A 17,130-nucleotide genomic window follows, 5' to 3' on the forward strand; every position below is an offset into this window, starting at 1 on the left:
CATCAATCTACGTGTCCCTTTGATGCAATGTGGAGCAGCGACACATTATGGCAGCTGTCTCACTATAGAGGAGCTCTGATGATCGCCTCCCTGATTATGCCAAGGCTAATACTATAGTAGGGCGAGAAATTATTTTAACAATTTCCTTATTTTGCCGCCTTTCCGCAAATCTTCATACTGGGGCTGGAGGCAGCAGTACGCAAATGTTCAGGGTTGGAATGCCCTTTTGAGTCTGTGCAAACCTACTAACTTGCATGTTTGATGGGTTTTCACCAGCTCTTCTCTAGTATTTTCCCATACTGAGAAGGGCAGAAGTAAAACATCTTCCAGGGTTGGGAAAAAAGGGGTTGGAGGGAAAGTGAACTTGTGAACACTCCATGTTTTCACATGGGCAAATCTACACATGCATATTTGTTCATGCTAAAACACAGTTAACAAATACTTTCTAGATGTAGATTTCTCATGAAAGCTGGGGATTATACCACCAAGACACAGCCACCATATTACCAATAGTAAGGTAGGAAAATATGAGTGTTAAAAACGTGGGCTGTACTTCGAACTCTATCTGTGACTTTTCATATCATTGCAACTAGGGCTTGTAACAGATATATTATGGAGGATGTTTCTTTTCAGTCAGAAACCCATCGTTGTAGGTGAGTCATTATGGAAATAAACCTACATGCCTTTAATAGTGACAGAATTTAGCAAAATAGCTTGATTTGCACTGTATTTCTCTGCTCAGTCTAGATGAATTTAAACTATTTTCAAATTACCATTCACATGCGCTGCATGCCTCTCACAGAATCGAGAGATGGTGAATCACTCCACATATGTGCAATATACAAATGAATGACAGGCTAGGAAGAATCTTTTACTCCACCTGTACTGGATTAGGCTACAGAGAGGAGGGGTGAAATAGATGTGGTCTAACTTATTGAGAAATCTATTGAGTGGTTCTACTAAAGGGGCACAAGGTCAAATAAGAGGTCATATACTGAAACTAATTTAGATGTTAGTTTTAAAACGTTATTACATTAAGAACAATAGAGACCGTGGCCCTCATTATGACCCTGGCGGTGAATCCTGCTTATTGCCACTTTGTCACCGACCACCGGGGTCGCAATGGGGGCCCATGTTTTTCAACACATCACACACTTTGGCCCTGAAGCAACCAGAATCCTCTTTTAAAAAGTCTTCTACAACGCTGAAAAAACTATCACCTAATATAATCATTTATGCAACTCAAAGGTCACAAAAAAGATAAATGTCAAGAATCCAACTCGAAATGAAAAGGGGGGAAGAGAAAGCAGAACAAGGTGGTATATGCACTTAGTTGTAAAGTAGCCCACATCATTATACTCAGTTTTAAAATAATCCACATTATCCTTGCCCAAAGAAGGCCCTTCTTGCTACGTGCTATGTCAAATCTCACAAAATAGTTCCCTTTCTGCTTCCCCAGCATTTTGCCCCTCAGTTTACTCTAAATAAATGTTCTGTACCTTACTGATAATTTGTCAGTTTTATTGCCTTGTTAGCCATCGTATTTCAGAGTTATTAATTGCAAGCAATTGCTGAATCTATGAATCTGGTTTTAATATTCATGTAATCATAGAGACTGACATTGTTTATGCATGACCTTCTGTCCTACTTTCCTATTGATACTCAGCCTGCACATCTACTGCAGTATCTTGAAAATTGGGGGAATTTGGCTTCGAAGAACTGCTCCATGCCACTATTCCTCTGATCTCTGTTTAGTGCAATTGGCTGTCTTATTATTTACCATGGATGTGACTGCAGTAGTACACAAATGAATAACTGGACTTTGGCTAATGGAAACCTCCACTAGCCTAGGAATGTGCCACTTTTGACATTTAGTTAAGCTTTCACGTTTTCTCACAAGTGTGTACTTCAAAGAAGAACCCCCAAGAGGGCACACCATGCACTCACCTGGATTCAATAGAATTCCCATATTCCACCAACACCTAAGCAGACATCATGCAGCAGCAAGGAGCCTCGAATTTTCCTCAGCTTGCTCAATGATCAGACTTAGCAACTTCAATTATGGGCCTGCAATTGGTTCAGCCCTTACTTTTTCTAACTTCTCGTCTAGTCTACGAATGCTAGTCAATCCAATTAGCTTTGTGGCCTTACATATGTTTGCAAAATATGAATTCTTCAGGGATGTTGGAATGAACGGTCAAGTGGTGATTTGCCCAGAGTACCAGAGAACTTAAGTGTTCCTTACGAATATTCAGATCCACTAGCTCTCAACAGCCCGTAAATGGAGACATTAAAAACATCAAGATGTGCCATCCATGTTTTATTTTCTGGAACTGCATATTCTAAAAATAACATGAGTTAAAAAAAATAGAAAAATAAACCACTTGTTTTCCAATTCCTCACCTAGACCTTACTTCATTTAAATTCAGTTTGGCATGTAGAGATCTGTAATGAGAAGCATGCACTCTGTGTGAAATTTTATTGCAAAATTACTTAAAATCATTGCAATACATAAAACCACAAGTGTACGAGGTGGAAAAATAAAAAAATAAAATAAAATAAATACATACAATATTTTAGAATCAATTACCCCCAGAAGGGCCACCTCTCACAGGTGACGGGAGCAGTTTTAATAAAGGCGCATAATACCCAGAAACCACTATTTGCCAAACTGGCTACACCCTCCCTTCTAGGGGGAGTGTTTACAAACGGATGGATTTATTCACTGTACACCACGCCCAATCTACTAATTATTCTTTCTGAAATTCATCAGTCTCAATCGAGGTATTGCGCAAGATGGATTCTCTACGATAAGAGGTGCTTATTTACAATTGATGGTCTTGATTTACTCTCAAATCACATCAGTCATAAGGCTGGTTGCGCTGTTTCAAGTTGCACCTGCCCCCCAACCCTTCCTTTTGTTAAGTAAAAACATTTTTATCATTGCCCGACTGTACCTTGTGCCTCAAAAAGTGGTTGTGCCAGTTTAAAAATTCATCACATACCACAAAGTAACCCAGACTTATAAAGTGCTTGTGCTGTTTCAAAATATACCAAGCCACTCCCACAGTTTCAAGTCATTGCCCACCTTCTCCTCCTTCCAAGGCATAACAGAGAGAAAGCTGCCACTTTGTCCACAGGGACTTCCCCTTCGCTCTGGATACTCTTACTAAAGAAGCCTGTGCAAGTAATAGGGCAGTTATATCCCACTTGACCCCCATTATTTATCATGTGGGGCAAACATTAAAGTGCTCCTTGCAATTTTAAAGTGCTTTATTCTAGTCATCCCGTTAAAGGCGAGATTCCCAATGCTTACACTATGTAGCTGATGTATTAACCATTCACAAGGACATACATCGGCACCTTTGTTTTCCTTATGTGATATGACTCATTTAAAGAGCCAGCAGCTGGGCATCTTTATTCAGTTTCGCCTGTGCCACATTTATATACCTTCCAAACCTCGCCAGCTCTGAAGACTCTGTGCAAGCAAAATGTCATGAAGCTGCTTCAGCGCTTGTTCTTATTCCATGATTCAGGAACAGTGATCTTAAAAAAAACCACGTTGTTGGAGAAGCAGACAAGATGGGCCAGAGATTCCTTGCTGAAGTCACACAACCGGCACTTAGTTCTCTGTTGTAGATTTTTCCAGCCTGGATTCAGCTATCTGATGGGACTCTAACTGAGTCAAGCTCTTGCTCATATGTTTTCGGGGGGCTAAAGATTCGCTTATAGACCTGACATTGTGCTTTTTCCATGGTTAGCTATATTCGCCCTGGGAATGCTAGCTGTGCGTAGCCTGTCACTACTAGCAGTTTTGCTTTTACCACCCTCTTGATTGTTGTTGTGGTGGGACTGTGCAATTTGCCCTGCAGTTTGAGTAGCGCATATATGATTGCCTGTATTTTGGAACTCAACCTGGTGTGGTGCAGTGATGATTTACCAGAGTCGTCTAGCCGTGCCCCCAAGTAATTATAGGAACCCCCAGCTTCTATTATCTGCAGGCCCAATCGCCATTTAAGGGCCATTTTCCAGGGCATATTTCCCAAAGACCACCACTTTTTTCTTGCTTGCGTTGGCTGCTAACTCACTAGTCTTAATATAGAGATGCCAGGCATCTAGCCCTCTTTGCAGTCCAACTCTAGTGTGGTCGTCTGCGTATTGTAATATGCGAAGTTTGTGCTGGCCTATTCTTGGGGTTACCATTTTAACTCCATGGAAAGCCTGCTCTAGGTCCGCTGTATATAGGTTAAATGGAGTTGGTACAGTAACACAGCCTTGTTTTAATTCTCTATCCATATACAGCTTGTGAGTGACTGTTTCCCTGTCCAGTTTTATTCTCGCAGTATTGTTGTATAACGAAGTGATAGCCCTTAGAAGTCTATCAGGAGCGCCCAATTTTTTTTAATTCATTCCATAATCTTTTCCTGGGCACCCCATCAAAGGCTGATGAATGATCCACAAAGCAAGCAAACAACAAGCTGTTCTTATTGATCGCTTACTGTGCTAATATGATAGCATGACTATTGCAAACCCTTTACGGAAGCCTGTTTGATAAAAAGGAAGGATATCATAGGCCTTTATCCATTTATTTAACTCGGACAGTGGCATGCTGGTATATGCTTTATCTTCTATATCCAAGAGGGCGATTAGTCTATAGTTTTTTTATTCTGATCTTTCGCTCTTTTTGTACATCGGTTGCAATAGGGAGCCTTGCCATGAATCTGGAACGTCATCTTGAGTCCCACATGCAATATGTAAGTTGGATAAGGCATATATCCAGTATTCAAGTTGTTCCTTGAACAAGCCACCAGGGAATTCATTGGGCCCTGGTGCCCAGTCTTCACTTCTCTTCTTTTTTTTTTTTTTTTTTAACTTTGGCTACCGCTGCGGGCTCTGCGAAAGGACTACTTCCTCCGCTTCAGGGCCAATGCAAACTTTCGAACCATCTGATACTCGTCTCTCATGGCCCCATTGTCCAGATACTCCTGACTCCATGTATATGCCTGCTACGTATACTAAAAAACACACTAGAGAGTACGGGGTTCTCTTATACATTGAGGGATAGGCCCCAAGGGTACCAGTTGTGCCCTTGGTCCCTCGTGGTCCTCTATTAGAGGAAATGAGTCAGTATGGGGATGGTGAGTAGTGAAAGAGGAGAAAAAGGGGGGGGATTTCCTTTATGGACTAGGTTGTCTCACACACTATACAGTGTCATGCTTCATCATTTGATCACCTAGCCCCACCCAGGTAGGACAATACCACCTGGGCAGACTCAACCTCCCTGTTATAAGAGCAGGGGGGAGTGCGTAAATGAATTCTAGGTCTGGAAAGTCGGGATCCAGCTAATCTGGGGAATAAAAACACCTAAACAGATACCTGTGCATAGTTACAATTTAATAGTAGGTTCTGTTTGGTGTGGTTAAAAGCTTAGAGTGGGACACCTCTGTGAGAACAAGGACTCACAGGGTCACCTGTCTAAAAAATGATAGTCAACATGTTTCTGCCCTCTGTGGTGAGCCTAGAAAGGTCTCGGGCATTCATCAGGGCAACAAATCCCTATGTCTCACGTTAGGAGTTGAAAACACACTGTTCTGATGGTAACAGGACTAAGGAAAAAAGTACAAAAGTAAACCGCCTACCTTGCCAAGGAACTACCTTGAGGTGGCCCTATCCCTAGAGGCTAATGGCCTCTGGTATCCAGGAGAGGGAGTGTCCCCCTATTGTCAGACATGCATCAAGGGAGGCGCTCGCTGTGCGCCTATGCCGTACTCTCCTTCAATCAATCAATAGATTTATAAAGCGCGCTATGTACCCGTTAGGGTTTCGAGGCGCTGGGGGGGGTGAGGGGGGGGGGGTGTTGCTGCTATCGTTCGAAGAGCCATGTCTTGAGGAGTCTCCTGAAGGTGAGGAGGTCCTGGGTCTGGCGTAGTGAGGTGGGGAGAGAGTTCCAGGTCTTGGCGGCGAGGTAGGAGAAGGATCTGCCGTCAGAGGTCTTGCGCTGGATTCGGGGGACGATGGCGAGGGCAAGGTTGGCAGAGCGTAGTTGCCGTGAGGGGACGTAGAAGTTGAGTCTGGAGTTCAGGTAGCAGGGTCCGGTGTTGTGTAGTGCCTTGTGTGCGTGGGTGAGGAGTTTAAAGGTGATCCTCTTGTCTACGGGGAGCCAGTGGAGGTCCTTCAGGTGGGGGGAGATGTGACACCGGCGGGGTATGTCGAGGATCAGGCGGGCGGATGCGTTGGAGTCGTTTGATGTCTTTTGTTGGGATGCCTGTGTAGAGTGCGTTGCCGTAGTCGAGTCTGCTACTGACGAGGGCTTGGGTCACCGTCTTTCTGGTTCCTGTTGGAATCCACTTGAAGATCCTGCGGAGCATGCGGAGGGTGTTAAAACAGGAAGAGGAGACAGCGTTGACCTGTTTGGACATGGTGAGAGCGGAGTCGAGGATGAAGCCGAGGTTTCGTGCGTGGCTGGCTCGGGTGGGTGGGGGGCCGAGGGTGGTGGGCCACCAAGAGTCGTTCCAGGCCGAGGGGGTGCGCCCGAGGATGAGGACTTCCGTCTTGTCGGAGTTAAGTTTGAGGCGGCTGTTGCTCATCCACTCGGCGATGGATTTCAGTCCCTCGTGGAGGTTGGTTTTGGCGGTGAGAGGATCTTTGGTTAGGAAGAGGACGAGCTGGGTGTCGTCGGCGTAGGAGATGATGCTGAGGTTGTGTTGGCGGGCCAGTTGTGTGAGGGGGGCCATGTAGACGTTGAACAGCGTTGGGCTAAGTGAGGAGCCTTGGGGGACGCCGCAGATGAGGTTGGTGGCTTTGGAGCGGAAGGGTGAGTGTCGGACTCTCTGGGTTCTGCCGGAGAGAAAGGATGAGATACAGTTGAGGGCTTTGTCTTGGATGCCGGCTTCGTGGAGACGGGTTAGTAGGGTGCGGTGGCAGACTGTATCGAAAGCGGCTGATAGGTCCAAGAGGATCAGGGCTGAGGTTTCGCCGTTGTCCATTTGTTGTCTGATGTCATCTGTGGCGGCGAGGAGTGCGGTCTCAGTGCTGTGGTTTCCTCTGAAACAAGATTGAGAGGGGTCTAGGATGGAGTTGTCTTCTAGGAAGTGGGCGAGCTGAGCGTTGACGATCTTCTCGATGACTTTCGCTGGGAAAGGGTGGAGGGAGATCGGTCGGAAGTTTTTGAGATCGTTGAGGTCAGCCTTAGGTTTCTTGAGGAGGACCCAGTCTTCACTTCTCTTTTTTTTAATAACTTTGGCTACTGCTGCGGGCTCTGCGAAAGGACTACTTCGTCCGCTTCAGGGCCAATGCAAACTTTCGAACCATCTGATAATCGTCTCTCATTGCCCCATTGTCCAGATACCCCTGACTCCATGTATATGCCTGCTACGTATACTAGCCATGCTTCAGCTGCGACTGCATTCCACCTGTCCGTTCAATCATTCTCCAGTTTGGCTACATATTCCCAGAATTGCTTCTGTTAATTATTTTGACAAAGGTCATATAATATATTCCTTTCTTCTTCCATGTATTTTTCTTTCTGGCTCCAGAACATGATGTTTGTGGATTCATTTTGCCTCTTTATATGCCCTCTCAGAATCTTGCATCCCGGACTTTTGATGGAGCCTCTTTGCCCTCCTTAGAAATGTCACACTTTCCTTCAGGCTTGCGTTACAGGAGTAAGTGCTACCGGCCTTCCCAATACTCCTTGGCATGGTCATCCATTTGCCTCTTAGCATGGCCTTCCACATGTCAGAGATCCAGAGGCCCCAGTCTTGGATGAGGGAAGTAGAAGGTTTTACTAAAACCTCTCTACAATGAAGCCACCCTAATCATTCCTTCAATTTTACTGCGTTTACTCGGTTCCACTTGATCCTTCTAAATAATTTGTGTTCCTCAACACCCCTAGTATGGCCGATGACCTCGATTTGGGCCCTGTGTTCACGGTTGAGCTCCAAATCTGAAATAAGCATGGTGTGATCGCTTGATTTAGGTCATTTAATCTGAAGCCAACTAGATTCTGTCTAATGTTCTTACTTATAAAGGTGCAGTTAATAGATGTGCAATTATCAAAATAAGGATTTTTTTCTATTTTACAACAAGTTGTATTGGTCCCGTTCTCTGCATAAGTTAGTTCATATGCTTTTGGCTGGAGTAACGCTCCTGTCTTTTGCCTCCTCGTTGCCAAAATGGTGCCGATTGAAATCTCCTATTATCACGGTGTCCACTGTTGGATGTTCACACAGTAGATCTTCTAGGGGTAATATAGCCTTTGTGGTGCTTTCTAGCTTTGAGGTTCCCTAGCCATTCAAGTAGGCATTGATAATTAGCTTTGCTGCCTTTTCCATCATATATGTCTTCTAGTAGCACATTCTGGAGGATGTTGGAAATTCTCCTATGTTCTTTAATTTTAACTTGCAGATCATGTCCTTCATAAGTTGACAGGCCTCCAGATGGTATGTAATAGATATCTTTGTTTGCTTGTAGGTGCAGGCCTCCAAAACCTTCTAAATGCACATCCTTAATTGCCCATGTTTCTTGTAGGCATAATATGTCCCCCTCTTGCTGTTCTTTCCTTGCTGAACTGCTATTAAGGGTGCTTGCAATGCCTGCTACATTCCATGAGTATAATGTAAGAGTGAGCTTTTGTTAACCTGTGTTGAGCTTCTTCAACTTGATTTGGCTGAGTTGCCGTCCCTCTCTCTGACCTGGGGGGTTGGGCTGGACTCCTTTGGCTAATTTTGATTGTGGGCAGCCCCCTACTCTAACCTGGGGGGGGGGGGGGAGCTCCTCCTTTTTGCTAGTTAAATCTGGAGTAACCGTCCCACCGGGTGGTAAGCAAATGGTCCTCAGTTTCACTTGCTTTGGCACCTGCTATCTCACTTTCCTTAACTGTTCTCCTAGGTTGCCCTTCAGTTGTTCTGCATTCTGTAGTAGGTTTTGGAAAAGTATGGAAGATTGTAGTATAGGTGTCTCCATTAGGAGACTTCCTACTTTCCTCTTTGCTATTAGGCCTGTCTCGATTGCCTACCTGGCAATTTAGTACAAGCGGGTATTGTTCTGCTGCCACATCCTAGACCTGAATGCCCCAGTCCTCAAAATGTTGTTTCTTTTGCAGGACCAGTACAGCAACCCCAGCCACCCTCCAAATGGCAATGGTATACTCTGTTGTGCAGGGCAAATTGCCCCCCTCAAATTGGATACTTAGAAGTTCTCTGCTATTTATATGCGCCAGTATGGGGATATGTTTGAACAGTTTCAAAATGTTGGCCCTATTAAGGATGTCATGCCTTCCTCTGGATTTAAATAACGGGAGAAAGATTGTTTTCTGCATGTCACCCTATTTAGCCCACAGTGGTGTCATGTTATTTGCTGCTATTTGTTGGGCCACATTGCCAGGCCAGCTTTCATTAAATCTAGCAATTTGCTGTCCCCTTCGATCTTGATCACATAGGACTCCAACTGGGCTAGATTTGTTTTTCTTTTGTTGCTAAAAATAATTCTGCTGGCTGAACTTGGTAGATAGCTTGTGTCCTGTGTTGCCTCATGTATCCTCTGTCCCCCCACATCCCTGGAACAGCCGGTTCAGTTGCTGGGTAATCTTCCTGCCCCATTTCATGACCAAACCTTAACCCCTTAATGCAGGTGATCTTTCTTTCTTCCCTTGGGTCCTTCTGTGCCATCTTCTGGCCCAGGCTGGGCCCCTTGCTTCAAATGGTTATTATTTCATTGCTTTTCTGACTTTGTGGGACCTCCTTTCTTTCAAATATCAAGACGAGATTTGTGCCTGCTTTTATCTCTGCTATTTTGTCCCTACCCCCGAGCGCCCCTGCCCCCAAGTTCTGTTCCCAGCTACATCAAGTAAGGGTGAGTCTTGATGTTTTTTGTCTCTTCTTCAGCCTTTTATTCTCTTACCTTGTTAGTGGATAATTCTCCTTACTGTTAGTGGTGGCCTTCTTCCTGCCTTTGCTATTGTCAATATTGTTGTTATTATTGACAGCACTGCTTTTGTCCAAATCCCTTAAATTGTTCTTACTGTTTTGATCTGCTAAGATCTTGTTTGTTGGCTGAGTGTCTTTCTCGCTGCTGCTTAAAGGGCTATTGTTTATTTCTTTCAAGTTTATCTGCTCTTTGCTGACCTCTGTTGTAATACTATTTAGAGGTTGGGCATTGCCTGTGGACTTTACCCCTTTCTCTCCCTGACCTGTTTCGCCACCTCATAGTTCCAAAACTCTGTTCTGCGCGGTCATCCTCTCTTTATTATAGGGGTTGTTTATGCCTCCCATCATCTTTAGACTGCGTAAGTCTATAATCATTGTTGTAAGGACCTATAGTAGCGTTGGTAACTTCTCCACCATGTTCTTACAGTGGCATCCATTTGCCTTGAGTCCTTCTTCCATATCTTCTAGTTTGGCGGCTATGTTTGCCACTGCAAGTGCCAGGGCTTGCATTCTGTCCATTTGTTCCTTCAGCTTGTGTGATTGCAAGTGAAGGCGATCGTGTCTGCTACAAGAGTGGCTTTAATTGTTGTTAGTAATGTATCTTGAGATTTGTCTATCTTGTGGCAGTTCGGGGTTAAGATTTGAGGCTGGCCTCCTGAATGCTGTGGGCTAACTTGATTACTTTGTTCTTGGTGACTTTTATACAACATCAAATTTCTCTGCTTAAGCAGTCCTGACTTGCTTCAGTCCATAGTCCTACGCTATCTCCATCTGGCCTTTCTGGGCTCTTTAGAGGCTGTGGGTGCATCACACTGCTGTCTTTCTGTCCCCCATGTACTTCTCCATGTGTACCTCCGTGATGGTCACCCCTTGGTGGGTTTGATGTTGCTCAGGCTTATGCCCTGGCATTCGAGCCAGTATCGCAATATTTTCTAAGTCATCTGAAAGGCGCATTGCGAATGAGGTCAAAGACAATTGTTTCATATTGGGTGTGCCTTCCACCACCCCCTTTGATCTCCTGGATTCCTTGACAGCTGGGGAGGACACACTCTATTCCGGTACTGTGCAGTCTTAACATTACTCAATGCGGCCACCTTATGCACGGTGTGATTTGCTTCATGATGTTGTGTGACCAACTCTTCTCCATCAGGAGAGTCCCCCGCAGCTTCCAGCTTTAGGCTCCCCTTTTTCTGGGCGTTTCTCCTTGCAAGAAATTTTTCTTCATCTTCTTGGGTGAGTGGGATGGCATCAGGGCCCTCTTTTGGATTAACGAATTTGATGGATTTGCCTTGTGTTTTACCACCAACTGCGTTTGGACTTCCTGCCGTGAACATTAGGCCACTCCAAAAGTGCTCAATCAATGAATGATTCCCCCCACCCCCAACCACACGGCCCCTCTAGCCTTCTGGGCATGCTCCAGGTCCCTCAGACCCCCAGGTTTTGACTGCTATTTCCTTCTCTCCCCTATTGTCATAACGGTCGCTCTTCTTTGTAAGAAGATTCTGTAGGCATCTTTCCAGCCTGTGGAGAAACTCTCCGCAGCTGCTGCTGGGGTGCCCCAACCAGTACAGCCCCCTGCCTCCTCTCTCCATTCTGCCACAAAATGGGTCTTGGGTTGCTATTTAATACTCCTGCTGCTTTTTGTGGGCTTTTTTGGGTGTAGTCCTCCGCACTGCTCATTACTTTGGGAGGTGTTTGTGAATATTGGTAAAGCAGCATTCATTACATATATATTAGAAAAGTTAGGACACAGCATTCTGGGACCATCTGTCTGCACACATCTCCAAAATATTCAACCTACACAAATGCTGCCTACACATATTTTCAACACTGATTCAAGAATTCAGAGAAGAGAATGCTGAGGTGACATGCTTCCCCAAGAAACCGAAAACAGATGGGTCCTTGGAACAGAGAAGATTGCCTTACATTGAAGCCATGGAACGATTGATGGATACAGAGTAAGTCAGAGCATTCCGGGTCTCCGTCCAAATATAACCTGTACAACCTGCATCAATAGCTGTAAGTCTTGATAATACAGAACATGGGTTTTATAAGCAGCAGACACCTGCTGCATTTATCTTGGTCTTAGGGAGGAAGACGTAAGCTTCTTCTTTTTTTTATTTTTTAAATCAATTTAGTTAGTAGACTAATGTATGATATTAACCCATGGATGTAGCTGGATACATCTCACTCGGAGCCGTGTAGACTAACAGGATTTACGATGCCTACTTTGACAGGTGATAATATAACCCCATCTTGTGCAGAGACTTAATTAGCTTTATTATGCATCTATTTTAATATACAGTTCTTCCCATCTACTCTGCCATACCAGCTGTCTTACTATGACTATCGGCCTTAGTTTGCCTCCATATTCATCGCTCTCCTCCACATAAAAGCAAGTCAACGTATGTACTGTTACCTTCCAAAACCCCCACCCACCCTCTGCACTGAGCACAAGATAACATTTAGAGCTACCAGATGACAAAACCAACTTTCCCATGTAGGGAGAAAACAAAAACAGGCTACTGCTGAGTCAACAAACTTTTTCAGCTAGGTTTCATTACCATTCCTGTCGAGCATCAATATATCATGGAAGTTGACTGCATGCACCGTAGTACAGTGCATGTCTCACCTCATTGATATGATACCGTGCACTGGTGTGATCTTGTCAGGCAGACGATAATGGTTGCACCAGCAGCAGTCCTTCAATCACGCAGTTAATCCGTCTCCACAGGCTAAAGATCTCACCAGGAAGTGGGGTGTGCTGAGGTGGTGAGGACACTGTTCTTTATACAAATACTGTTTGAAACTAATTTCTGGTTAAAGATAAGGATGTACAACATTCAAAGGGCTGGCACTATTTATTTCAGTTGGAATTACAACACGGAAGCACTTATATAATTTATTTGTAGACCATGGACCTAGCCCTTAGGATAGGAAATGCTTTAGAAACAACATAAAATAGGTACATTAGTACGCAACATAGTAAGGATCACATCGGCCAGTAAAGAAGAGGAACAACAGGTGAGCATGGAGAGTTATAGGTATTTCACAATATACTCATGGAATGACAAAAAAAAGAGGGAAAGGGGAGGGAAGCAGTCTCCTTCATAAAGATGCAACTTGAACAAGAGAATTTTAAGGTCTTTCCTGAAGGAAAGGAGATTATGGTAACTCTAATGGTTTCAATAATCTGTCTCCATAGTGGGGGAATGAGGGGGTCTAAGCAAGAAGAAGGCCTGGGTAGCAGTCTTATACTTCTATATCTTGGGGATATCCAGATAGGAGGTGCCTCTTTCCCTTCCCCCTGTACTATGCAATTTGTACTTATGGTAGGGCAGAGGTCCGTAGTGCAGGCCCTTGTGTGTTGTGCAGGCTAATCTGAAAGTAACGCATGCTTCCAACAGTAGCCAATGCAATGCTTAATGATCAGGTGATCTAATTTGATTTTTTTTTACCCGAATAACATATGCGTTGTAGCTCATGAACTGCATAAGCCTTTGTAAAACCATAGCATTCTATAAGAGTGGCTTACGCCGGGATCCAAAACTGGTTGAAGAACCTTTACTCAGTTACATACAATGTGCGAGGCACATGAAAAACAAGTGCATTGGGTCTAGATAGATAAAAAAAAAATACAAAGACAAGGGCCTCCATAATGTAGCATTTCAGCATGCGTTCCCTCGATACACAATATCAGAGGCTTTCTTAGAACTTCAATCTTGAATGTAAAATTGGAAACTAAGTGCAAGGTAATGATGTGGTCTGAAGCATATATACACCTACAAGCCTTGAAAAGTTGGTAGTACTTTACTTGAGAATACTACTGGCAAATGGCTTTATAAATACACACTAAGATCATAAGCTTAATCATTCTGCTATCTGTGGGGTTTTTTTCTTTATAAATTAGCTTTTTGGCCCTCTAAAGTGGGTTAACTTGAGGTATATGCCCATGAGCTAGTGACAACAAGTGTCTCATCACCATGTGCTTGAAAACACTAACAAGAGACACAAAGCTATGCTAACACAAAGGACTTAAGTCTTTATGACTGTCTAAATGAGTATAGTGATGGGACATAAAGTACGGGGAGTGGGTCCAAAGTTCACTTAAAAAGAGCAAAGCTGGGGCAGGTAACGGTGGGGAACAAAAAAACAGAAGCAACAGCTCAATAGTATAGGGTACTTATTTCTGTTACAACATACATTTCACTGTGACAAGGTTAGTACACAAAACATCTGCCTGCTAACGCAATGTCCATTACTAAAATAACCCTATTGTGAGAGGGAGAGGGAGCACATTGCCTGGCATACAAGCACACAATTCACCCAGATGCATTGTGGGTATCGCAGTACATGCCACCACTCACTTTTGTTGAAAGTTTTCAGTATTCACCATTGTTGGTGCAGCAAGTATTGCTTATCTCTAGACAAGTATTTCAGAACATTTGTCCTCCTTGAGTAAAGAGTTACACCTTAAATGTTGGGTGATGGCAATGCTGCTCAGTCTTCTCAGGTTTCTGAACCATTCCCAGAACTCAGTTACGTCTTACTGAGCTCGTCAGGGCAATATGTCAACGAAGCCAATTACAAAATATGAGGGGGGGGTGGGTGGGAGGGAGGGGCGGTGAAACACTGACCTGTATACCAGCACACAATTATCCTAGATGCACTGTGGTAAATGCAGTGTGTGATAACATTCACTTTAGTTGAAAATCTTTAACATTAAAAATTGTTGGTGCAACCAGAGCTGGGAATTCCTGGACATGTTTTAGGATATGTATCCTCCTTCAACAGAGAAACAACTTTATTGCGGTATATTCTTAAGGTTTTCGCTTTGGGATTCTGGACAGACATGCCATCCATTTATCACAAAACTATGAGCATGGCCATTTACACTATTCCCTTGTACCTAACTACCCCTAACTGGCAAAGTATGAAAAATGTACTCACTGACTAAAATTTACAGTACTACTCAGCAATATTTAAAAGAGGTAGTCTAGTCAATCACATCTGCCAAGTGAACACATGCCGTTTATGGCACCTTCAGCTCTTTCTGATTTTTAGCCACAACCACTCTACATGCTGGAATATTTAAATCCATGCTAATCCGGCAAAAACTTAAACTGTAAATTTCACAATACATGGATTATTAGGTTAAAAAGTCAGGCCTGGTAACGGTGCTTTAATTTGACTAATACAATGAAAACATTTCTCAGGTTGTGTCCTCAATGTGGGGGACAACATATTCCATAAAAATACAAGACTCCTCTCCAATCTTTCTCAAAGCCCCGTAGAAAATTCAACTGTTGTTAGCCTAACTATGCACACTTGTACTCGTAATACACTTCACTGTTTCAGTTAATTTAAACCATAACTATATCACAATTAAAGACTACAATACTGCAGTTACAACAACATCTAAGATTAAAGTGGGCAAACGTTCATTCTGAATTAAAATATATCTTCATTATTAAAGGACTTTTTTTAAACCAAAATAAATAATGAGACTAGTACAAAGTTTAGCTATGCAAATGATAAGGTCGAAATAAATTGCTAGCCTACCTACACACACCTTAGAGCTTTAATTCCTTATCTCGATCCCGTCTGCATGACAATATGTTGGATCTACAATATAAAACACGGTGCATTCGTGCCCCTGTAGTACTTACCTTTTGAGTGACAATAACGATCCCCATTTTCTTATGTTATGAAATCATCTACTCCTGTAACCTATGTAAATGTTTAGCCCCTCCCTGCAGCTTGAAACTGAAATTGCTTCAATATGCCTTTTAAAAATGTCGTCACCACACAGAAAAAAAACAATTAAATAAAATGATAATACTGTCTTCACCTGCACGTCCTTAATTTGAAAGGGCACTGGTACTTATCATTGTACAGTAATTTTAACAAGGAAGTGCCAACTAATGTCAGTAAGAACGCCTTCTATTAATTCGGTTACAAGCACATCTTTATCATTATTAATAATAATAATAATACAAGTAATGCCACGGATAACAGGCGGCCAGCTAGTAGCTATGTTACATCTACAATCTCCTAGAAAGCATTACACTCGTGATGCACAGTCTCTCATAAATAGTTTAGAATATTATGTTAGGTCGCACACCAACACCTCAATAAAGTCCGGAAGGGGGAAATAGATGATTGCACAAGAAAGCCTTACAATGGATGCAGAAAACCATTATTTTGGTAGGTAACAAAGAAAGCAAAACATCACTGAAGCTAGAATGAAGGACCAATCCACTCATGCATCTGTGCACCATCAGTGTCACGCCTCACACAGACTCCTGTCAAGGGTGTACACTGGCTCTCTGCGCAATTCACGATCAGGTCCCGTTCCCATCCTCACTGACACGTTTCATCCAAGAGAGCCCCCGCATGGCACAGGCGTGAGGAACACTTACTCAGGCTGCCTCCACCGGCTGCTCCTGCGCTGTGTGCGGCTTCACGGGCCCCCCCAGCCGGCACTAAAGAGCCGCCGGCGCCGGCTCCGGGCGGAGTACAGCCGCTCTGCCTCTCGAAATGCCCCGGGTTGGAGAAATAGTCCCGCAGACGAGGCAGCTCACGGCCGGTCTCCAGCAGCTCCGTGTGCAGCTCCAGCGCCGTCAGCACCAGCTGTTCCCGCAGGAGTTGAGCGGCCAATACATCCAGCGGCACCGAGCGCGGCTCTGCTGCAGGGCCCGTGGGAGGGGCCGGAACCGGGGGTCCAGCTGGTGACAGGGCAGGCTCCGAGCCGCCTGAAGGGGACAAGAGGTCTGGCGCCGTCTCATCCTCCTCTTCAGAGTCACTCAGGAAGGGGTTAACGGAGGCCCCGGGGGCGCCAGCCATGGCGAGGCACCGGACTCTACTTGACGGCCTCGCCCGACACCAGCGCAGACCGGGAGCGGTGACAGCTGAGAAACAGCGCATGCGCAGCCCCCGAGCAGAGAGACCAACCCACGGCGCCTGACAACAGACAGAGACAGAAAAGAAGGACTAAAAGTGACTCCTGCAAGAAAATACTGCGCGCGACCGTTTTACAACAGGAGTCCCTTTTCCGTGTTTATCACATTTCTTCTGACGTGACGTGCTTAGTTTGAATGGAGCGGACATAAAGTGATTTGAGTCTAGTTCGTGAGAGAAACGGGCATTGCTGTTGTTTGATATTTACTGTGACGCACCCTCAATATAAGGTTCCTCCATGCAG

General features: G+C 44.3%; 1 protein-coding gene across 6 annotated transcripts in view; it reads right to left on the reverse strand.

The window, feature by feature from the left end:
* Nucleotides 1-16,855, reverse strand: part of RELCH (RAB11 binding and LisH domain, coiled-coil and HEAT repeat containing) — a 1,006,576-nt gene extending 989,721 nt beyond the window's left edge. For all 6 annotated transcript variants that reach the window (XM_069219494.1, XM_069219496.1, XM_069219495.1 and 3 more), the window contains exon 1: nt 16,349-16,855. In XM_069219494.1, the coding sequence (XP_069075595.1) occupies nt 16,349-16,853 (505 nt within the window). In that variant the 5' untranslated portion in view covers nt 16,854-16,855. The remainder of the gene's footprint in view (nt 1-16,348) is intronic.
* Between the last annotated feature and the right edge of the window lie 275 nt (nt 16,856-17,130).

Source organism: Pleurodeles waltl, chromosome 2_2, assembly GCF_031143425.1.
Source record: "Pleurodeles waltl isolate 20211129_DDA chromosome 2_2, aPleWal1.hap1.20221129, whole genome shotgun sequence".
Classification (NCBI taxonomy): Eukaryota; Metazoa; Chordata; class Amphibia; order Caudata; family Salamandridae; genus Pleurodeles; species Pleurodeles waltl.